A 24416-nucleotide genomic window follows, 5' to 3' on the forward strand; every position below is an offset into this window, starting at 1 on the left:
TTCCATGTTTCTGCCCCGTACAGTGCTGTTGGCAGAATCACTCCTTCATATAACCTCCTCTTAGCATCCATTCCCAGATGTCTATTTCTCATTACACTTTTTAATCCACCAAGACATTTACTTGCACCCGAGTATCTAAAACTATCCACTTCCTCCAATCTTTCTCCGTTAATACTCACTTCCAGTCTGCTGCCACTTTCACCCCTTGTATATTTCATCATCTTACTTTTACCCACATTTATCTTCAACTTCTTTCTTTCACACTTTTCCAAATTCTGTCACTAACTTCCTCAATCCCTCCTCTGATCCTGCTACAAGCAGTGTCATCTGCAAACAACAGTTGGCTTATCTCCCACTTTTCTCCATTTTCTTTAAACATCTCCAATCCCTGACCCACCACCCTTGCATTTACCTCTCGCACCACCCCATCCATGTATAAATTGAATACCCAGAGCAACATAACACATCCCTGATGAAGTCCCACCTTCACCTCAAAACCACTCACTCTCTCCATTTCTAATCCTGACACAAGCTCTACTACTCTCATGAAAACTCTTGACAGCTCCTAAAAGCTTTCCTTCTATCCCGTATATCTGTAATACCTCCCTCAGTGCCTTTCTGTCTACCCTGTCATAAGCCCTTTCCAAATCCATAAAAGCCCAAAAAACATCCTTACTATGCAACCTCTACCTCTCCTAAACCTACACTGTTCCTCATCAATTACTCCTTCTGTTCCTCTCAATCAAGACCCTCCCATAAGCCTTCCCAACTACATTTAACAAGCTAATCCCTCTGAAACTACTACCATCAAATTTGTCTCCTTTTCCCTTGAAAGTGGAACTATACAGGCACTCCACCCTCTTTTAAACATACATTAAATAACCTCACCAGCCAGTCCACCATCACTGTACCTTCTTTTTTCAGACATTCTGCATGACATCCATCCAGACCAGGTGCCTTACCTGCTCTCATCATCTTAACAACTGCCTTCACTTCATCCTTCCTTATTTCTACAACATTTTCCTTTTGGTTGGCAACATGATTAAAAAGCCATGGGTGTTACAAACAAATTAGGTTACATGTTATTTCAACATGGATACCTTTATTGGTTGGATTTATATTCAAACACAAAAACAACTTTCTCTGCCTTTAATTGAACAAATAAACAAAACTCTAACACTGATTTGATATGAGCTGCTGACTAACTGGACTGTGCAATACATTCATTCTTGTAAAAAAAATTATGTACAGATCAATTTACATCTGAAGTCTCCAAAGGAAGAAACACAATCTACTCCAGAAACAGTACAAATGCATAGCAACTGGGTGGGTTGGAAACTGGGCAAAGAAAAAAGAAAATGAAAAACGAAATAAGAAAGAAAAAGAAAGAAAAAACTAAAGGTGTGGGCTGAGCCCAATCTGGAACTGGAATGATTAACAAAATAAGAACACTGTAGAAGAAACTAAAAAATGCACAATATGAACACCATAATTTCTCTAAAGTCTCTTGAACTCTGTTTACTGGCAGTAATGTAGTCCACTGCCCACGGACGGTGGGCGACATATATGGCAATGACATGGTACACATGTCAGTGCACGTGCAGTGCTGCTGAAACAATGTGTTCAGACTTTGGATTGGTTAAGTCAGGAGAAGTTCAGGCCAAGAGACTGCATCAGGAAGCAATAAATGTCTGTCAATTCTTCAATCTGTAAGAAGAAAAAACACGTATTATATATAAAGTCTTCAATAAGAACTGCTGGGTTCTACCCCTTGAAAGGTTTTTACAATATGAAGAAGAAAGAAAGAAAATAAAATAATAATAATAATGGGAAAGAGGAGGGGAAGAGGAAGAGGAGTGGGGAAGAAAAGGAAAGGAAAAAGTCCTTGTTTGGAAAACATCTAAGTGAACCATTTCTAAAACTTGCTTACTTCTATAAACACAATCAATGAGAATGGTGGCATGTATACAGACTGGCTCATCTACTCATCCACTTGCAAAATATACTCTGGCCCATACAGTGTAATACATACCCCTTCACATAATCTTGTTTGGATCTATTTCCAGATGCTTCTTTTTCATGACATTTTTCAACCCCCAAAGACATGTACTTGCCTTTCTCGATCTACAGATTATCTCCACCCCCATTCCTCCATTCCCTGCAATATGTGACCCCAATTAACTTAAAACTATTCACTTCCTCTCTCCTTTACAACTTACTTCCAACTTGCTGCCATTCTCTCCCCTTGTACATCTCATCACCTTACTTTTACCCACATTTACATTCAACTTTCTCATACCACATACATACATACATACATATACCAAGGCTTTTTCCCCTTTCCAAGGGAGGTAGCCAAAAAGGGAAAGGCATAAAAACACTCCCACCCATTTCATCCCTAAATACACTCCACACCCCTCCCACCCTTCCTCTCATACCACATACCTTTCCAATTGGCTCACCTCTCTCTTCCCTTCACTATCTCTAACCATCTCCAATATCTTCCCCATCACCCTCATATTTACCTCCTGTACCACCCCATCCATGTACACATTGTACTTTTATGTAAACACAAATTATTCCCTACCACTGGTGCACAAGAAAAGAAGATGAAAATCCTAGGAGTTGTAGAGGAGAGATCTAACAAAAACAGCAGAAAAATATTGGGGTGTTTAGCATTTTTCTGAATGAACAAGTCCAAATTTTCTACTTACAATTTTGGCAGTGGGTTTTCCTCCACCATGGCCTGCCTTTATGTCTACACGGATTAGCAAAGGATTCGTCTGACATGGCAGTAATCCTAGAACATGGTGCAATTCAGATATAAACTTGAAGGAATGGAGGGGGACAACACGGTCATCATGGTCAGCTGTCAGCAGCAATGTAGCTGGGTACTGCAACAAAAACAAACATTAATATTTCATCATACTACTGGGCAAACATCTATTAAGACATGCATCTTTTTATCCCAAGTTTACCACCAAAGAATGCTAAGGTAGTTTGGACATATGGAAACCATGAGTAATGAAACACAAAAATAATGTGGAAAGTAGAAGTAGATGTAGGGAACTTGAAAAGGTGACCAAAAAGGGGTTTAGGTGGCCTTTAATGCACCAGGAATGTCTGTAGAACTAGGCAGAGAAAATACAAAAAAAAAAAAAAAAAAGGTGAGAATGGAGGAAGACTAAATGGATGACAGGATGATATGGCTCCAATTTTTTTTTTTTTAAAGCTCCTCTATAATTGAGTGGATGAGGAGCGGTTTTACCATACAATGAAGCAATGGGGGTAAAACAATGGACCTTCATTCATGTGGTGTTGTATCTACCAGCTTCAATGTCAGGTCCATCCTACCTACTCCTTATCTTTCCCCCATTGCCATTAATTCTTAAGAATATATTACTTCTGTCCTTCCTCAATGACATCCATTACTCTAACAGGTCAGTTGACACTGCTTTGCTGTGATTTAAGAAATGGGGCATTTTTGTACTTTCTTTTACCCATGTGGTAATACCTGTGAATGGCAATGACTTATAAAACTGTGCATGTCACCTGTAAATTATCCTTGGGTACTCTGACATTATGAAGAGGTGACAACTTGTATAAATTTTCAAAATGTTGCCTCTCATCTGGGTTGCCAAAATCGGAGCACCATGCATAACCTATGGTGAACTTGTGGAATCTCAGCATGTCCATAACCCTGTAAAATAAAAAGTTCAAGTTTGTTGTGCTTATTTATAAAATCAGTCTTGCTATGAGAGTACAGGAAATGAAAACCCTGACTGACTGCCACTCCATTGAACTTGTACCTTAGTGATACAAGGTTTTAACACCCACGTTTTATATTTCTTGCTTCAAACTTCTAAATTTGTCAATGTACATACATATATACCAAGGCCTTTTCCCCCTTTCAAGGGAGGTAGCCAAAAAGAAAAAGGCATAAAATCATTCCCACTCATTTCATTAATCTTGCTTCTTAAAACTAAAAATATAATGAGGAATCATATTACTGTATTGTGAATTCCATAAAACTTTGCTTTTGATGGGACAGACTACCATGCACAAAATTTCATGTTGGGAAAGCTTGAGGTATGATTTTTTCCATGTCAGCTGTTATCTTCTCTGCATGAATAAATCATTTTAGGTTACCCTGCCCTAATCTTCCTTTTAATTCCATTTGTAACCCAGTTTACTCATGAAGTCTAATGTCCTTTAATTTGAAATATTCTGTAGCTTGTCTAAACAGAAATGTAGTAGCACATTTGTAAATAACACACAAGAAACCCACAGTCGGAGAAAATAAACTTCAAATGAAAGAAGACTCAATATTTTGGCTACCTGAAGAGGGCTATAGTTGGTAGCCAAAATACAGAATCTTCTTTCATTTGAAGTTTATTTTCTCCTACTGTGTGTTCTGTACCTTCTTTCCACTACTTCCACACAATTCTTCCCTCTTGCATTCATTACTTAGGCCTCTCATTACACACTTATCTACATACACTCCATAACAAGCTGCCAACATATCAAAGGGTTTCAGATTTTATTTTTACACAGACAAAACAGATGACTTACCCAACCTGGGCAACGGCTGCCCCAAACAATTCAGGTCTCTGGTTTATGCAGGCTCCAACTAGGAGACCTCCATTGGATCCTCCTTGGATGGTTAACAGCTTGCTTGAGGTATAGCCTTCCTGAATAAGATATTCAGCAGCACACTGGAAGTCATCAAACACATTCTGTTTGTTATGGTGTCTGCCAGCATTATGCCAGGCTTCTCCATACTCACTGCAATGGAAGCATAAATTCTTTTTTCAAACAATGATCACATAAATAAAAACAATGAAGATGTGTTAATATAGTGACTGTCTTGTGTGAAATCTTGAAAATAGCAAGTGGGAAGAAATGCACAAAAATGACAAGAACTGGTTAAACTTCCTAGTTGGCAAAGAATGAAGAGTATCCCAGAACAACCACAAACTAAGAACAAAAAGACTTCACAAAGGAGTCACCCAAAGAACATTACTATCACCAATGCCATTTAACCTATTCACAGATGGTGAGTGGACTACAATGACAGATCTCTTGATTAGACAGAATGTGAAGAAATATAATCTAGCCAAAGGTGGAATCATCTACCTGTCTATTTATATAACAAAAGGCATATTTCCCCTTGTATGGGATGTAGCCAGCCAAGGCATGTACCCATCCTTCATCTATTTCACACCCATTTGTTTTCCCTTTTATATTAGTTCTTCATTGGTGTGGGGACATCCCTACCCCCTACCCACTGCTTGGATCAGAGGGAACGCAATGCCAGAACTATACATGAATTTAAATCCATCTATATACCCCTTGTAAGGGAGGTAGCCAGCCAAATCATGCACCCACCCTCTGCCCATCTGCTTCCCTTTTATCTTAGCTCCTTGTGGATGAAGAGCCATCCATGCCTTCTGCACAGATCAGAATTTAAATCTAGGTATGATAATTGAAAAATAAGATGATATTAATTGAGTGTGTGTGAAAGAGAGAGAGAGAGAGAGAGAGAGAGAGAGAGAGAGAGAGAGAGAGAGAGAGAGAGAGAGAGAGAGAGAGAGAGAGAGAGAGAGAGAGAGAGAGAGAGAGAGAGAGAGAGAGAGAGAGAGAGAGAGAGAGAGAGAGAGAGAGAGAGAGAGAGAGAGAGAGAGAGAGAGAGAGTTGGAGAGCCTGAATGCAAGATTAAGACATGTGCCAGTCTATGGCAAAATTAGGAAATATAGTGTGCCAGGAAGGAACTAAAGCAGGGAAAATTTTTGGAGAAGTGCATTGAAGGAGAACTGATGATTGTGAATGCAACAAGTAAAAACAAAGCTGCACATTGTACATAGGCCAGGGTGGTTGAAGGGAGGGTAGTCAAGAGGGCTTTAATGAATTAGTAGTGTCCAAGAGGGTGATTAACAGTTCAGGATGTGTGCATTCAAGGGAGAAAGAAGTGGGATGTCTGATCATTATCATCTAGTGGACAGAAGATTGAAAGTGGATGCTAAGTGGAGCAATAGGTGAAGAAGAGGATGGATCATTCTCCTGCAAGACTCAAAGCCACCTGGTAACTAACTATAGTCACAGCTCCAGCCCACAATTTACTCAAAGAAGAGACTTTATGTTGTTGTCTAGACAGGTTGTGTGTATAGGGCAGTTCCTAATAGTGCTCCGTTTCTCATTTCGTTGAATCTGGGGTACCTGGAATCTAGTATCAAAGTCTGTGTCGTTACTGTTTTAATGTAGGATGGTAACCTGAAAGCAGTAACTGAGATACTCTCATTAACATGCATAGATTTACAGGAGAGAGAGAGAGAGAGGAGAAAAAAAAAAAAAAATAATAATAATAATAATAATAATATTAATTTTGGGGTCACTGTGGATTACAAATTTCAATAATAATAATGATAATAATAATAATATTAATTTTGGGGTCACGGTGGATTACAAATTTCAACTTGTCCTTACCCTCCGCCTCTAATATTGGGTATGGCAACGATGCCCTGGAAGTGACGCATAAAGACCAGCCTCGAAATGCTGAAACATGGCTGGATGCTGATGTTAAAACCACCATAGCCATAAAGAAGGGCAGGGGATGATCCATCTAATTGCAAGCTACGTGGGTGAACAATAAACATGGGTACTTGTGTTCCATCCTTGCTGCTGTAGAACACCTGCTTCATTTCAAACTGCTCTGCATCAAAGCCTTCAATCCGAATCTCTCTGAAGACCTGTCCAAAATACCAAAGATTTAAACAATTGAATAACTACATGTATAAACTCTTTCCTCCTACTGAAGAATACAAATCTATATGCATATTCACAAACAGCTAAAATTCACTCATGGCATATGTCCATCATAGTTAAAAAAAAAAATAACTGTTGCTTTGAGTTTCACTAAAAGGAAATGTGTAGCCTCATAGCAGATGGCAACAGAGGAGGAAATAAAGTTGAAGTTGATAGAGATCTCTCTTGGGCCCATTATAAAGACAGAGTGTGAACCCCTTGGAGCTTGGAGCTCTACCTCGAGAGAGTGAGGATGTTGACTGGTTTTGAAGATGGGTGGTAGGGAGATTACTTTGATGCCCATCTCACAGGACTACATTATACATGTAACAGGCACTGGTCCCTTGTAGCTTTGAATCCAGACAAAAAGAAATTATCCAATTACTATGATTTTTTTTTTTTTTTTTTTTTTAGGAAATAGAAGGAAGGGTAGTGAGTGGTGGGATAAGGAAGCAAAGAAGGTTGTAGACGAGAAGTGAGCATTCACAGATTGGTTACAAAATAGGGCAAGAGAATCATATGAGAGGTACAAAGAAAAGAGAAGTAAAGCATAAGATAAAGCAGGAAAAAGGAGAGCAGATGTGAAATGGGGTATGAGTATGACAGAAATTTTTTTTTTTTTTTTTTTTTTTGCTACCTCCCTTGTATGGGGGGGATAAGGCCTTGCCTTTGGTATATGTATGTTCTATGGGAGAGAGAGAGAGAGAGAGAGAGAGAGAGAGAGAGAGAGAGAATCATATAACTGACCTTTGGTGTATAGGGTTCCTCATTGAAGTCAACATGATAGATAATACCAGGAGACAGGAATGAAGTAAAGCTGTAGAACATTTCTGAGTGAGTGCGTTTGCCTGAGTAGCCACCAATGGTTCCAATATCCAGTGGGAAGGTGAGGATTAATTCTCCAGTGTCCATGTTCCTCAGCTGTAACACACTCTATAGAAAAAAATGACATTGAAGGATTAGTTACCAAAGATAATAAAGTGGAAGCATCACCCCAAACCTGTGTATGTGTGTGTGTGTTTATGCGGGGGGGGGATCAGGGGATAGGGCTGAGTGGATGGATGATATTTTGATGCAGCTTGACTGGATTTTCTCCATCTTCTCTATTTTCTGCATGAGGGGACTGGGAGGGGGGTTGCTATGCAAATGAAGTAGGCTGGGCTGTGTGTGGGCAGGGGACAAGGATGATCCTTCATTGATGAGGAGGTAAGGGAAGAGGGAAACAAGGGTGGTTGATTGAAGTGGAATGGGTGGGAGTGGGTGTGTGACTTGACTAGGCTACCCTCTTAAAAGGGAAAAGTAGCCCTTTATATATATATAGACAGATCACCCCAGAAATTATCAATGGAAAAAAAAGTGTATATATATATATATATATATATACATAACATATATATATATATATATATATGTTGAGACATTCTGACAGGTTGACATAAGCGGAGTAGGAAACACAGGAGTCTTAGTCTTGAGTTTATTCCTGACTAGTTTCGCAGGTATGCTTTTTCAAAGGAATGAGTTTACAAACAGGCTGTGGGCATTATATACATGGGTGGACCTCACTACCTCCTCGTGTTACCATAGTTGGTGACGAGTGTGAACATTACATTGTGGCTAACGTAACAATGATGAAATTTTTACATTTAAATATGATGATAACACTAATAACAAAGAAATTATTAATAGCAACAATAATAATGATAACAATGATGATAAAAATGAAAATAATAATAGTAACAATAATAATAACAATAATAATAAAAGTAATAACAAAATAATAATAATAATAATAAAAATGATAAAAGATAACACTAATAACAAAGAAATTATTAAAAGTAATTATAACAATAATAATGATAATGATAATGAAAATGAAAATTTAAATATTTAAATGATAATAGTAACAATATTAATAATAATAATAATAATAATAACAATAACAAAACAATAATAATAATAATAATAGTAACAATAACAATAATAGTAATAATAATAATAATTAGAAATAAAAATGTTAATAAAAATTATAATAATAATAATAATAGTAATAATAATGATAATAACAATGATAATGATAATAATAATAATAATAATAATAAGTGTTGAAAATAAATAGTAATAAATAATATTAAAAGAATAATAATGATAAAAAGTTGGGGATAATATCAAATGGTGAAGGAACAATGTTGGGGGATATGTGAATTGGTAGCATGATGCAAGAAGGAACGTCAGAGTAAAAGGAAGAAAGCTGGAGAGGGTAGGCAGAAGTGGGAAAAAGGAGGGCAAGTGTCACGGTAGATCTTGTCTATTTCAAGTCACCAGTTCTCTTGTTTGTGTTTTTGTGGTTGGCAATGTAAAGTGATTCAATTATTTTCCGTTGTTTCTTGTGTAGTCCTTTAGCTAGAATGGTGGATCCCTCCCAGTTAGGTAAGTGTCCCTCTGTGTCAATGTGGTTAACTAGAGCGTTGGTTTCTCGGTGGTGTCTAATGTCCGCTTTGTGTTCCCTGAGTCTGTTGTTAAGTCCTCTGTATGTCTCTCCATAGTCCTGTCTGTCTCAACCTTTTGGAAAGCATGTGAGAGAGGCCAGAGTTAGGAACCACTGCATTCAGGAACCTAAGGTACCCAGAGGGCATGTTAGGGATGTCACTACGGAAAGCAATTAAAATCAGACAGAGGAAAGGAAGTGAAGAGAGGACAGATTTACGATACCTTGTGGTTCCTAACTCTGGCCTCTCTCACATGCTTTCCAAAAGGTTAAGACAGACAGGACTCATCATAGTAAATGACACAGGGAAGAAAATAGGACACTTGACCACCAACAGAACCAAGACGAACCGTGACAATAGCATCGTTTACAAAATTCCCTGCAAAGGATGTGACTGTGCATACTACGGAGAGACATACAGAGGACTTAACAACAGACTCAGGGAACACAAAGCGGACATTAGACACCACCGAGAAACCAACGCTCTAGTTAACCACATTGACACAGAGGGACAATAAAAATAAGTGAAACTAAACTAAATTCTATTACTTTGTTCATCTACAAAACACATCTTAATTCCTTCAGCACAACAGAATCATCTTTTGTATTCCATATTGTATAAAATTGTGGCTTAAGCCACAACAAAAGCTTTAAATATACCATCACAATTAAACTAACACAAAGCAAAAACTTTAAGAAGGTGATATCAATCCAGCAACTAACCTTGACATCTGAAATATAGCACACCACCAGTTTGTTCTGGTGTACACATGCTGCCCAGTCCAGGACATCCTTTTCATTTTCGGGTACCAAGCTGACCCACTTCTCAGGGCTGGGATCTTGCAAATCAATCTTGATAAGGCGGTAATTGGGTGCACCTTTGTTGGTCCGGAAAATGCACACAGTTCCATCATTTGTTATGTACTGCAGTAGAGAAAAAGAAAGAATGTCATAAAACATACACTAACATTCAAATCTCAACAACCTTTTTGTATGACTACTTCCTTACAGCTTCACCTAAAATAAATTAACTTCGGTTTACCATACAAGTTCATTGGAGCACATGAACACAATCAAGAGAAACATTGAACTGCAAGAAAGGTCCCTACAAGCATAACTCTTACCCTGTATACTACAATTCGGCAAACACAGGCAGTGTGCTACAGAGAGATGCACGTGAAGTGATACACACAGGCAATACAGATGAGGGTTATGAAATTCTAACTACAAGTTATATACCAACTGATATACATTTACATTCTTCAAATTACAATTTAGTGAACAAATATTATCATGAATTACATTCATCAACATTATGAATTGGAGCATCTACTACTGATACCACCCTGGCAAGGTAAGCATCACAGAGTATGTGAAATAAAACACTGATATAAACAATTGCTTACCCTGGGTTATACAATCATTTTCAAAATCTTCCTTTCTGCATGAGTAATATAACAGCAGTACCAATCAAGGGTATTCTGGGTAAATTCATTGTAAATATTAAGCTCACTCAATAATATAACCATAGATCATAATAGGAAGCTCATTTTTTGTTGAATGTTGTGAAACATTATTGAATCCTTCTAAAATGGAATTGCACACCTCACAGCAATTGTATTGTTATATGGCACATGGAGGATGGCAAGATAATAATCATGTTCTTGCAGTATTATGATATAACGTGGTTGTAATTTGTTTCAAGTCTTTTACAGTATAAGCTCAATTCAACAAATTCCCTAAGTGTGTAAAACTCTATATGGTGAGCACAATAGTTCCAGATGGAGGAGGAGGAGGAGGAGGAGGAGGAGGTGGAGGAGGAGGAGAAGGAAGCATACACATACATATGCACACACCCTGCAGTGAAATTAAATGGCCTAACCCTTCCATTGAAGAACCTAAAAATTCTAAGCCTTTTGATACTCATATGACCTTCAGCCTGTCTGTCAATGATCTGACAGTGAAAATCAACAAGAAAATAAATCTACTAAAAATCTATATATAAAAAAAAAAAAAAAAAAGGAAACTCATTACTGTCTTCAACCTATTCATAAGAACTATCCTCAAGTACAACTTTCACAACTTGGTTCCCAATAATCAGCAAAACAAATTTTACAAGCTATACAAAATAAGCATTGAGAATATTAAACATGATGCACAGAAACCAAAATCCTTTCAATAGGATATATGAAAATGATTGGTACACAGTTCTATGTTAAGCCTTCAACCCCATTCATCCATCTCATTATATGATACAAGCACTATCAGCTGAATGTCTATCTATATACCAAGGACTTTTTCCCCTTTATAAGGGAGGCAGCAAAGTCAACAGGCACACACACACTCCCACACATTTCACTCTCATCCATCACTCTTTCCTCCCTCTCATCTTAATTCCTCTTGGATGATGGGTCATCCTTGTCTTCCACCCACTATCCGGGTCAGAAACAATGCAGCAAGACACAGTGCATCCACAGCAAGACCATTTCACTCAATTGGTGACCCCCCCCCCTCCGTCCCCTCATGCAAAATGTAAGGTAGGTGTAACTAGACAAAGCTGAAATAAACAAAGTTAAAATAAAGCTGAATGTAACTAAACAAAACAAAACAAATAACAGCAGCTTACTACTGAAATATAACAGAAAGTTATCACTTGTACCACACAATATATTCACACGCTCATTCCCATCCAGATCACTAAACAAACTCTTCAGGACAGACCACCAAATTCAATACTTTAATACTATCCCCCCAGACATCAACCCCACAAAAAAATTCCTAACAAAAGAAGTATGAGCCATTTTAGCATAATTGTATTCAGGGCACCAAACAGTTCTAGGGGAGCAAAGGACACTATAGGCGATTTTGAGAAGAGACACAACCAGTTGGTGACAGTTTGGGAGGGTGTGTGGGAAAATAATAATGACTACTGCCTTGAGTTTTACTAACTGGAAACCCATAGCACCACAGTGCCTGGCAACAGTCCATATATTTCAATGGGAAGAAATTATCTTATATTAGTGTGTGACTATTTCTGTTTCTGGCTGAAAGTAATAAGAGAACATAAGAACATATGAGCATAAGAAAGATACTAGGCAGTTCCTTGTCTGTTACCACCTATTATTCCCATCCATAATGCTATCTAACCTTCTCTTAAAACAACCAATGGTTTCAGTATTCACTACATGATTACCAAGTCTATTCCATTCATCGACCACTCTATTGGTAAACCAATTCTTACCAATTTCCTTCTTAAATCTAAATTGGTCCAATTTAAATCCATTACTATGAGTCTTTTCCTGTCTTAATATGATGACCTTGTCACCATCACTCTTGTTAAAACCCTTGACCCACTATTAGATCACCTCACACTCTGCTTCTTTATAAAATGTGTAAATTAACCACTTCCATACGGTGACGCATATGTAGGCGTCATGAGGAGCAAGTGGGTACGCGATGATGCTGACGTCAGCGTCTTGATTATATTTATTGTAGTCGTACCTACGTAACCTCCATTCTCTCTAAACTGGCTTCATCATATTTTCTATGGTTATCAAAATTCACGGGTGAAAGAGAACGAATGATTGAGCACTGACTTTATTTTCTATAATGCGATTATGATGCAACATCGCACGTCGGGCAGCTAATGCTGCCAGATGTGCGATGTGCCCCGGAGTGAAGAGGTTAAGGTGCCTAAGCATGTCCTCATAAGGTAAATTTCTGAGCCTATGTATCGTTTTGGTCATTCTCCTCTGTATTGATTCTAGTGAATTTATATTCTATAGGATGGAGACCAAAACTATATTGGATAGTCAAGGATGATTTTAATTATCACCAGAGTTTGATAACTACCTTTCCACTTTTATTTGTGACAGTCCTAGCAATGAAACCTAATGCTCTGTTAGCTTCCTGGTGTTAATGCACCGTTCCCTGGATCTAATGTCAGTACTCACTATAACTCCCACGTCTTCTCTCATTCGGTTTTCTCTAAAAAAGGTGTTATCTATGCTATATCTGCTTTCTGGGTTGTGTATACATATGTTTAATACATGGCACTTTGAGATACTGAAGTCCATTTGCCATTTCATTGATCATAAGAACAATTTGTCAAGATCTTCCTGCAGTATCCCTGCATCTTCTCCTGATCTGATTTGGTGTCCAATTTTAGCATTGTCCGCAAACTTACCAACATCAGTAATAATCCCATCATCCAAGTTGTTTTTATACATGATGAACAAAGAGGGACCTAAAACTAAGCCCTGAGGAACATCACTAATAACACTTCCCCATTTGGATTTCACTGTTAATAGTGGCCCACTGTTTTCTGTCATTGATACTCTAACCCATTTAAACACTTTTCCTCCCATGCGTTGGGCTCTGACTTTATTTAGTAGTCTCTAGTGAGGCACCTTGTTGAACACCTTGCTAAAGTCAAGGTAAATAACATTGTAACTATCAAGCATTATAGACATTAGTGTAAAAAGACAGAAGATTAGTTACACATGACTTACCCTTGGTGAACCAATGCTATGAGTCACAAATCAAATTATGTCTCTTGATGTGATCTCTTATGTATTAGCTATTATCGATTCTAGCATTATACCTATAACCAATGTCAAACTGACTGGCCTATAGTTGTGCATAGATGATTTGTCACCCTTTCTGAAAACAGGAACATTTGCCTGCCCCCAAGAAAAAGATACAAATCTAGTGTCTACCGATTTACTAAATATTTCCATTAATTGGTCACAGATTTAAAATTTACATTCTGTAAGAGGGAAGCACTTGCTGGTAGTCAACTCTCCTCACATATAAATATGAAAGAAATACAGTTCAAGCTGATAAATGGAAATCTTGAGCCTGGTTCAAAGACTGCATCTCCAGATGGAAGTTAGGGTGCTGATGGTTTCTGAAGATAGCCAGTGGGAAGACAATCGTATCTGACATACTTCTCATAGGACCACCAACTACAGGTTCATGTATTGGTCTATCACCAGAAGTTGGTCAAATTCTATCTATATACCAAGGGCTTTTTCCACCTTTACAAGGGAGGTAGCTAAGTCAAAAGGCACATACCCACTTTCCCCCCCTCTCATCTAAACTCCTCATGGATGTTGGGTCATTCCTGTATCCCACTTACTGCCCTGGGTCAGATGTAATGTAGCAGGACAGCACATCCACAGCAAGGCTGTTTCACTTAATCAGTGACCACCCCCTCTGTCCCCTTACACATAAAAGGAGATGGGGAAAAATCCCTTCAGGCTGAGTCAAAATATCATTCACCTATAAATTTATAGTTACAACTGATACTACCTATCAAATATTACTATCATCATATCCATTTGATTCTCTGAATCCCTCCAAATTAACATTATCACATACTTCATGTAATATTTTCGAGCTTAGAATTGGCTACCCCCCCTTGTAAGGGGGAAAAAGTCCTTGGTGTATAGATAGATGGACATACTTCATACATTTTATTAGGAAGTAATACCTTACTTTTCTTCAGCTGAAGGGTGGAACCCAGTCTAAAGGTGGCCTCAAACATTCCACACGAGTCCCCCTCCATAGCCCAAAACTTGCAATATCAACGTAATATGCCTCATATACCACTAACTTGGAACAATATATACATATTTAAATAAATCAATCAATCAATCAAATAAAAACTGCCAGAAAAAAGTACAGTCAATCCTCAATACCTCAGACCCAGATAACTGACTTTGGGCAAGTTGAGCCTTTACTTCAGAGGAATAATTACCAAGCCAGTACTATAGTTTGGTAAAGTCTATGCCACCAACTGCATATGTGCACACTTACAGATCCCTTTTCTTTATTTTTTACATACTTAAGTTTAGCTTTGCACTTTCAGACAAGTGCAACCTCAGACAGGGGTCCCCTGCCCCTTATTCAACCCCTGACATTGAGGGTTGACTGCATACCTATTCTCATGTGAATTCATCACAAACCTCATAGTCTGCCTCGAAAGTGTCAATAATATTGGTGAGCGGTATTTTTTCAGTGATGCTTTGTGGAAGAGGTGCATAGTACACCAGGTTGTCCCGACAATCTTGCTGTGTTGTCACGATCAAGTACTCACCACAATCTGTCACTTCACCACCACTGAAAAATTACATAGCAAGTGTTCAGTGTAAAGCAACTAATCAGTGCTCTAACATCTATTCAGGCCAAGGAGATGGTCTGAAACTGTAATAATAAATTATTTTTAGAATGAAACCCACATTTGTAGATAAAAGAAAAAAGAAAAGATGAAAAAAAAGAGAGAGAGAGAGAAAAATGAGAAAAATAAAAGAAAACAGAAGGCATATAACAAGATTCACAGAGATGCTTTGGAATTTGATGCAGATATGAAAAATAGGGGGAAGTCTGTTGAGGGCAGTCAATTTTTTTTACATGAGTGAGCTTGTATGAGGGTAGAGAATGAACAGCAAGTTGAAGGTGGGACTGTACCAGGGTTGTGTAATGTCACCATGGTTGTTCAGTGTGTATATGGATGGGGGTAGGGTATATGAGGTAAATACAAAGGTGCTAGGCATGGGTTTGGAGTTGTGAGTGAGAGTGAAGGGAAGTGAAAGGTAAGCCAGCTGTTGTTTCTGGATGATACTGCACTTGCAGCTGAGTTGGAGGATAGAAAAAACCAGCTGGTGGTGGAGTCTGGGAGCATGAGGAGAATGCTGAAATAAAAATGAGTGGGTTGGAGGTGAATCTAAAGAGTGAGAAGCTGGAGGAAATGGGGAACTTAATGTATTTGGGGTCACACATTGTAGGGAATGGAGGGGTGAAAGTGGAGATGAATTACGAAGAGAAGTAAATAAATGTCCAGGGGAATGAAAAGTGTCATGAGAAATAGGTAGCTGGGAATGAAAATAAAGAAATGAAGGAGTGATTGTACTCACAGCATGGTCTGGAGTATGGACTTGAAATATGAAGGAGGCAGAAAGGAAGAGCCTAATCATATTTGAGATGAAGCATTTAAAAAGTATTGTGGGATTATGAGGATGAACAGTGAAAAATGTGAGGATGAGGCAGGAAGCAATGGTTGAAAGTGAGTTGGCACATAGGGTTGATCAAATAATATTGAAATGGTTTGTACATATGGACAAAAAATAATGAAGAATGACTAGAGAAAGTGTGTGCAAAGTAGAAATGGATGGAGAGAACTTGAGGGGGCAACCAAGGATGAGCTGGATGGATGGGGTAAAAGGGGCATTGGGAAAGAGGAATGCCTGTTGAGGAAGGAAGGGAGAAGGCAGTAGATAGGGCCGAGTGGAAAATGGCTGTGTATGGCTGTGTATGGATGATACTGTGATGCATAGAATGGAGGGGGTGGGTTAGGGAGTGGTTATGTGTGAATGTTATTTTGATGCAGCCTGAAAGGATTTCTCCCCATCTTCAATGTTTCTGGATGAGGGGATGGAGAAGGGGGGTCGCTGATTAAATGAAGTGGCCTTGCTGTGGACGTGCTCTTACTGCATTGGTTCAGACCCAGGGCATTGGGCAAGATGCAGGGATGACCTATCATCCACAGGAGCCAAGATGAGAGGGAGGGAGGGAGGGGTGGTGAATGGGGGTGGAATGGGTGAGGATGAAATTGATGGGAATGGAATTTTTGACATTGGCTATCTCCCTTGTAAGGGAAAAAAAGCCCTTGGTATGGATAGATAGAAGATTAATTTTAAATTGAACAGTCATGTACCATGTAAATGGCATTAATCACTCTTGTACCTCAAACACCAGTTAAAACAACTCCCAAGACCCAGCCTTAACTACCCCCAATGTTGTGGGTTGTGCCAACCATGCTGCAGGTACTTCACTACAGGTGTGCACTATCCAACACGTGCAACAGCAAATGCCAGGCAGTGCAGGTGTGTAGGGGAAGGAATACCTGTGTGCAGATCTCCTCCTCAGTCTCACGTGACCGCACAACATAGGAGTGGTCATCTACCACATTTGTCTGTATATCAGGGAAAGGGTATTGGAACCCATCAGAATCCCAACAAATTCCTCTTAAAGGATCTATAACATAACAGACCCAGAGCTTACATAACCAAATACTTATTCAAATATCTTATGTCACTTAAGTTTATATTGAATAATCAGGGCCTTCATTATTCATAGCAATGCTTTTTGCCATTTCAACTAGTGTGAAAATTAACCTGTAGATGGCAAATTCCCAAAACCTAACTTATTTCAACAAAGCCCCTTGGTAACTGCACAAATGCTGAAGGTTGGGATATATATACACACCACACAGAGGAAGTCATAATGAGAGTAAGTCAAGTTGTATGCAGATGAATTACAATATAAAAGTACACACATAAAGCTGATAGATGAGTTTATATACACGTGGATGGATGGAAAACATCAAAAAGACATCAACAAAAGAATGGTAATGGTAATAACAACCTTTGGATCATTGGATGGAGAAGGAGGGGGTTAAATGAACATAAATAAAGTGCCCAGGGCTGTAGCTCTGCCAGTGATCATATATGGAACATCAGTCAACCAACTGATCAATCTTTTGGCCCAGGCTTCTTTTGCAGGAGACCCACAACTACCAGATAATTGGCAATGGCTACTGGATTGGGCCATGGGTTACTCAGGGAAAAAATATGCATTATTGTTGCATTTAGGTACAGTTACTGTAAGGTAGTGTAGGTTGAGGTGTTTAGTGTCCTCTATGTGATGGTTACATCTTGGGTAGGTTTGATTCAGTGGCCAGGCCTATTCTGTGCTGGATGGTGGCCTGAATACAAGTGTGCTAGTGTGGTTCTTGCTTCTCTTGATTTTTTTTTTTTCTCACCTGTGAGTTTGATGTTGTGATGGGGGTTGGGTGGGTTACTGGAATACCAAATTTGGTGGCCTGTTTTGACGAGTTCATTCTTTCCATGTGTCGAAACCATCCCAATACTCTTTCATCAACCATATCTTGCAACTCCCTTTCCACCCTCGTTCTCCTCCTCACCTCATTGTTTCTCACTCTATCCAGCCTAGTAACTCCTATTATACTTCTCAGGCACCTCATCTCAAACACATTCAAACTCCTCATCCTCTTCCTTTCTTATGTTCCATGTTTCTGCCCCATACAGTATACTCACTTCCAGTCTGCTGCCACTTTTGCTCCTTGTACACCTCACCACCTTACTTTTACCCACATTTATCTTTAACTTCCTTCTTTTGCACACTTTCCCAAACTCTGTCACTAACTTCCTCAATCCCTCCTCTGATCCTACTACAAGAGCAGTGTTGTCAGCAAACAACAAATGGCTTATCTCTCAGTTTTCTCTATTTTCTTTAACCATCTATAATCCCCGACCCATTACCCTTGCATTTACCTCTTGCACCACCCCATCCATGTATAAATTGAACAGCCAAAGTGACATAACACTTTCCTATCGAAGTCCCACCTTTACCTCAAACTACTTACTCACTCCATTTCTGATTCTAACACAAACTCTGCTACTCTCATAAAAACTTTTGACTGTTCTTAAAAGCTTTCCTCCCATCCCATATATCTGCAATACCTCCCACTGCCTCCCTGTCTACCCTGTCACAAACCTTTCCCAAATCCATAAAGGCCCAAAAACACATCCTTATCTTTTCCTAAAGTTTTCTCATATATCTGTCTTCCCACAAAAATCTGATCTACACAACCCATACCTGTCCTAAACCCACACTGTTCCTCACCAATTACTCCCTCTGTTCCTCTCCTAATCCTCTCAATCAAGACCCTCCTATAGGCTTTCCCAACTACACTTAATAGAACTGATCCCTTTGAAACTATTACACTCACATTTATCCCCTTTTTCCTTGTAAAGTGGAACTATACAGGCACTCCTCCAGTTCTCTGGCACTCTACACTCTCTTAAACATTAAATCTCACCAGCCAGTCCACCATCAGTGTACCTCCTTTTTTTTTTACATTCTGCATAACACCCATCCAACCCAGGTGCCTTACCTGCTCTCATCATCTTAACAACTGCCTTTACCTCATCTTTCCTTATTTCTCTTCCATTTTCCTCACTCATCACAGTTATTTTCTTAGAGCTTCCCACTGCAACTACCTTTCCCTCCTTATCCTCTTTCACATTTAGCAACTCACTAAAATACTCTGCCCATCTTCCTCTTACTACCATTTCTTCCATTATTATCTCTCCATCTGCACCTTTTACCTTTTCTTCTCTACTTGATTTTCCTCCTTTTCCTCTTTTAATTTCTTTCCAAAACATTTTTTTATTACCTTCAAAATTTTGTCATACTTTTACCCCATTCTACATCTGCTCTCCTCTTTGTCTCCTTTATCTTATGCTTGACTTCTCTTTTCTTTGTACCTCTCATACGATTCTCTCATCCTATTTTGAAAACAATCTGTGAATGCTTGCTTCTTCTCTCCTACAACCTTCTTTTGTTTCTTCATCCCACCACTCATTACCTTTTCTTCTATTTCCTCCCATCCTCCTTGTTCCCCACAACATCTCTGCACACCTTGTGACTTCCTCCTTGAACCATCCCCATTCCTCTTCCACTCCTAGTTCTACTTGATCCTTCACTTCCTCTTTCTACTCTCTCAGCTTCTTCTTGTACTCCTCCTTTTCCTTCTCATTTAAGCACTTCCCTACCTTGTCCTTTTCCTCTTTCTCCATCTATTCTTCACTCTCAACTTACCTTCCACCAAAAAAATGATCTGATATTCCTCCACTCTCTCCCTTTAGAACATGTACATCCTTAACTCTTCCTACTATTCTCCTGGTTACCACTATGTAGTCCATTAACACTTTACCACCCTTCCATCCACCACCCTCTCCCATGTGTACTTATGCTTGACTTTCTTCCTAAACACTGTATTTGCTATCATCAACTCTCTAGACACATCTCCACCATCAACTCTCCACTATGATTTTTTCCTGGAACTCCACATTTCCCAACCACTCCATCTATTGGTTCATTACCTACCCTAGCATTAAGGTTTCCCAATACCACTACATTGGTATTTCTCTCTAAACCCCCTATGCACCCATTTAACTTTATCCGAAAAGCCTCGCTTTCCTCTACACTCTTCTCACTACCTGGCCCATATGCACTTACAAAAACCCACATCTCCCTTCCCAATTTCATCTTCATCCACATTAACCTTGAAGAAACCTCCTTCCACTCCACCACACGCTTACCTATCTTTTCATTTACTAGTAAAGCCACCCCTTCTTTCCCTCGTCCTCTCTTCACTCCTAAGGTCTGTTGGAAGAAGATATATTACATGTCACAGGACGTAACAACTACATGTCACAGGACGTCACACTACAAGATAGATATCAAGCATACGATGTCGCGTACATTGCAGCAACAGCAACAAATGGCTGTTCAGCGTCAGATCTAACCAGAACCCATCCAGAGGCCACTTAACTGTAATTAGGCTGACCTGACCTGACCTTGACCCTTGGAACACCTGGTCTGCCAACTATACGACCGTTGAGAAGCATACGTCCACAGAAGGAATCATCCTTATATTTTATTTTGCACCATGTATGACTAATATGCTTCTCTCAATCAACATTCTACCTCCACCTTCACTCCACCTTTTCCTGCTACACTTGCACCCAAGTATCTAAAACTATCCACTTCCTCCAGTCATACATACATACATATACCAAGGCTTTTTCCCCCTTCCAAGGTAGGTAGCCAAAAAGGGAAAGGCATAAAAACACTCCCACCCATTTCATCCCTAAATACACTCCACACCCCTCCCACCCTTCCTCTCATCTGAGCACCTCCTGGATGACGGGTCATCCCTGCACCCTGCCCACCGCCCTGGGTCAGAAGCAGTGTCGCAAGACACAGTACATCCACAGCAAGGCCGCTTCATTTAATCGGCGACCCCCCCTCTCCGTCCCCCTTTGCATATAAGGAGAGGACGGGGAGAAATCCCTTCGGGCTGCGTCGCTCTCCCTTAATGTTCACTTCCAGTCTACTGCCACTTTCACCCCTTGTACATCTCATCACCTTACTTTTACCCACATTTATCTTTAGCTTTCTTCTATCACATACTCTCCCAAACTCTGCCACCAGCTTCCTCAATCCCTCCTCTGACCCTGCCACAAGCGCAGTGTCGTCCGCAAACAACAGCTGGCTCACCTCCCACTTTTCTCCATTTTCTTTAACCATCTCCAATCCCTGACCCACTACCCTAGCATTCACCTCTCGCACCACCCCATCCATGTATAAGTTGAACAGCCAGGGCGACATAACGCATCCTTGACGAAGTCCCACCTTTACTTCAAACCACTCACTCTCTCCATTTCTAATCCTGACACAAGCTCTACTACTCTCATAAAAACTCTTGACAGCTCCCAAAAGCTTTCCTCCTATCCCATAAATCTGCATAACCTCCCACAGTGCCTTTCTGTCTACCCTATCATAAGCCTTTTCCAGATCCATAAAAGCCCAAAAAACATCCTTCCCCTTTCCTATAGCTTTCTCACATATCTGTCTTACCACAAAGATCTGATCTACACAACCTCTACCCATCCTAAATCCACACTGTTCCTCACCAATTACTCCTTCTGTTCCTCTCCTAATCCTCTCAATTAAGATCCTCCCATAAGCCTTCCCTACTACACTTAACAGGCTAATCCCTCTGAAACTACTACAATCACACTTGTCCCCTTTTCCCTTGTAAAGAGGAACTATACAGGCACTTCTCCAGTCCTCCGGTACTCTACCCTCTCTCCAGCAAACATTAAATAACCTCACCAACCAGTCCACCATCACTGAACCTCCCTTTTTCAGACATTCTGCATGGCATCCATCCAGACCAGGTGCCTTACCTGCTTTCATCATCTTTACAACTGCCTTCACCTCATCCTTCCTTATTTCTCCTCCATTCTCCTCACTCATCACTCTCATTTTCTTCGCACTTCCCACTGCAGCTATCTTTCCTTCCCTATTGAGAGATTGAGAGAAGCGAGTAAATGCCTTGGTGGATTAAAGAGTGTAATGAGGAATAGACATTTAGGAATGGATGCAAAGAGGAGACTGTATGAAGGAGTGATTGTGCCAACAGCACTGTATGGGGCAGAAACGTGGAACATAAGAGAAGAAGAGAGAAGGAGTTTGAATGTGTTTGAGATGAGGTGTCTGAGAAGTATGGTGGGGGTTACTAGGCTGGATAGAGTGAGAAATGAGGAGGTGAGGAGGAGAACAGGGGTGAAAAAGGATTTGGGAGATAGGGTTGATGAAAGAATATTAGGATGGTTTGGACACATGGAAAGAATGAGTGAAGAAAGACTAGTAAAAGAGGTATGGAAGGCAGATGTGGAGGGAGTGAACATGAGGGGACGTCCTAGGATGAGGTGGATGGATGGGGTGAAGGGGGCTTTGGGGAAGAGGGGAATGTCTGTTGAGGAAGGAAGGGAGAGGACGGAAGACAGAGGTGAGTGGAGAATGGTTGTATATGGATGATGTTGTGATTGCATGAGGAGGAATGGGCGGGGGTGTGGGGTAGTATGTGTGAGTAAATTTTGACGCAGCCCGATGGGATTTCTCCCCATCCTCTCCTTATATGCAAGGGGGGACGGAGAGGGGGGGTCGCCGATTAAATGAAGCGGCCTTGCTGTGGATGTGCTGTGTCTTGCGACACTGCTTCTGACCCAGGGCGGTGGGCAGGGTGCAGGGATGACCCGTCATCCAGGAGGTGCTCAGATGAGAGGGAGGGTGGGAGGGGTGTGGAGTGTATTTAGGGATGAAATGGGTGGGAGTGTTTTTGTGCCTTTCCCTTTTTGGCTACCTCCCTTGGAAGGGGGAAGAAGCCTTGGTATATGTATGTATGACTAATATGCCATGTCCTTCTATGTATCATAATTGTAAATATCTTTTATTTTATATTGAGTGTATCACTCAACCATGTAAATATATATTTCTGTCACATTATAAATATTTCTGTACAACCAAAAATTTATGTAGTGGTAACTGTCAGAACCTTTGTGGTCAGTTGCATTGCTTCTTGGCACAGTTCACAACTGGCCCTGCACAAGACAACTGGCTACAATTTACTAGAGTAAATCCATAGAACTGGCCTTTACCTGCTCTGCTACATTGTCTCCAATACTTGCTCCACTACTCACATTGCCTCCAAAGTGTGGATCCAACATTTTTACAGATCCTCCCAACTACACTCCCGAATTCAAATTTGCCCCTCCCTTTCAACTTAGTTTCACTCAATGCCAACACATCCATCTTTCTTCTCACAAACATACTGCCTACCTCTTCCCTTTTACTCTCATCTGTACCATATCCACACATATTAAAAGACCCAAACCTTAGGGTACTGATTGGAAAACTCCTCCCAGACCCTCTTATGCCTTTACTTCTTTTAGGAATGTCCCTTTTGAGGCTACAGGGAGAAGGATGCCTAGTCCTACCTCAGTCCCATTTTTGTTGCCTTATACAACTCAAGTGGAAATACTTGGTGGCAGTATTCTTTTCCCCCAACACAGGGTTTGGCAAAACGAGAAAATAAATATTCAGAGAAGTGGTACAGGACAGTAAGAAGAGTGGGGGGACAGCATAATGGAGGGACAGTAGCAGTATAACAAAGTATCATCATTTTTCTATGAATAGAGATTTCCTCTACCACAAAGTGATGTATGGCTCAGGTCTGTAGGGGCAACCCACATACCCTAAAGTATTAGCTACATGATACTTAGCAGTTTTTAACCCCACAATAACATGCAGCCAATACCCCAGGTGGGGAAATAAAAAATAAAACAGATATATAAAAATAAACAAAATAAATAGTACATACACCAAGGGCTTTTCCACCCTTACAAGGGAGGTAGCCATAGTCAAAAGACATAATGCCATTCCCACCCATTTCACCTCCATTCACCAACCCTCCTTCCCTCCCCACTCATCTTCACTCCTCCTGGATGATGGGTCATCACTTCATCTTGCCCATCACCCTGGGTCAGAAGCAATGTAGCAAGACAAAGCACATTCACAGCTAGGCCACTTCATTTAATTGGCAATACCCCCCTCCCTCTATTCTCTCATGCAGAAAAGAGATGAGGAAAAATCTTTGGTCTGCATAAAAAACATCTTTCACACATAACCACCC

General features: G+C 40.0%; 1 protein-coding gene across 4 annotated transcripts in view; it reads right to left on the reverse strand.

The window, feature by feature from the left end:
* Positions 1-1134: 1134 nt before the first annotated feature.
* The window catches only part of LOC143029803 (prolyl endopeptidase), a 36839-nt gene continuing 13557 nt past the window's right edge, over positions 1135-24416 (reverse strand). For all 4 annotated transcript variants that reach the window (XM_076192822.1, XM_076192823.1, XM_076192821.1 and 1 more), the window contains 8 exons: positions 15256-15409; positions 10010-10210; positions 7549-7734; positions 6484-6746; positions 4573-4785; positions 3553-3700; positions 2715-2894; positions 1135-1707 (listed from right to left, as the gene is read on the reverse strand). In XM_076192822.1, the coding sequence (XP_076048937.1) occupies positions 1645-1707; positions 2715-2894; positions 3553-3700; positions 4573-4785; positions 6484-6746; positions 7549-7734; positions 10010-10210; positions 15256-15409 (1408 nt within the window). In that variant the 3' untranslated portion in view covers positions 1135-1644. The remainder of the gene's footprint in view (positions 1708-2714; positions 2895-3552; positions 3701-4572; positions 4786-6483; positions 6747-7548; positions 7735-10009; positions 10211-15255; positions 15410-24416) is intronic.

The sequence above is a fragment of the Oratosquilla oratoria genome, chromosome 11 (assembly GCF_046742065.1).
Source record: "Oratosquilla oratoria isolate Oo_2021 chromosome 11, ASM4674206v1, whole genome shotgun sequence".
In the NCBI taxonomy this organism is placed as follows: Eukaryota; Metazoa; Arthropoda; class Malacostraca; order Stomatopoda; family Squillidae; genus Oratosquilla; species Oratosquilla oratoria.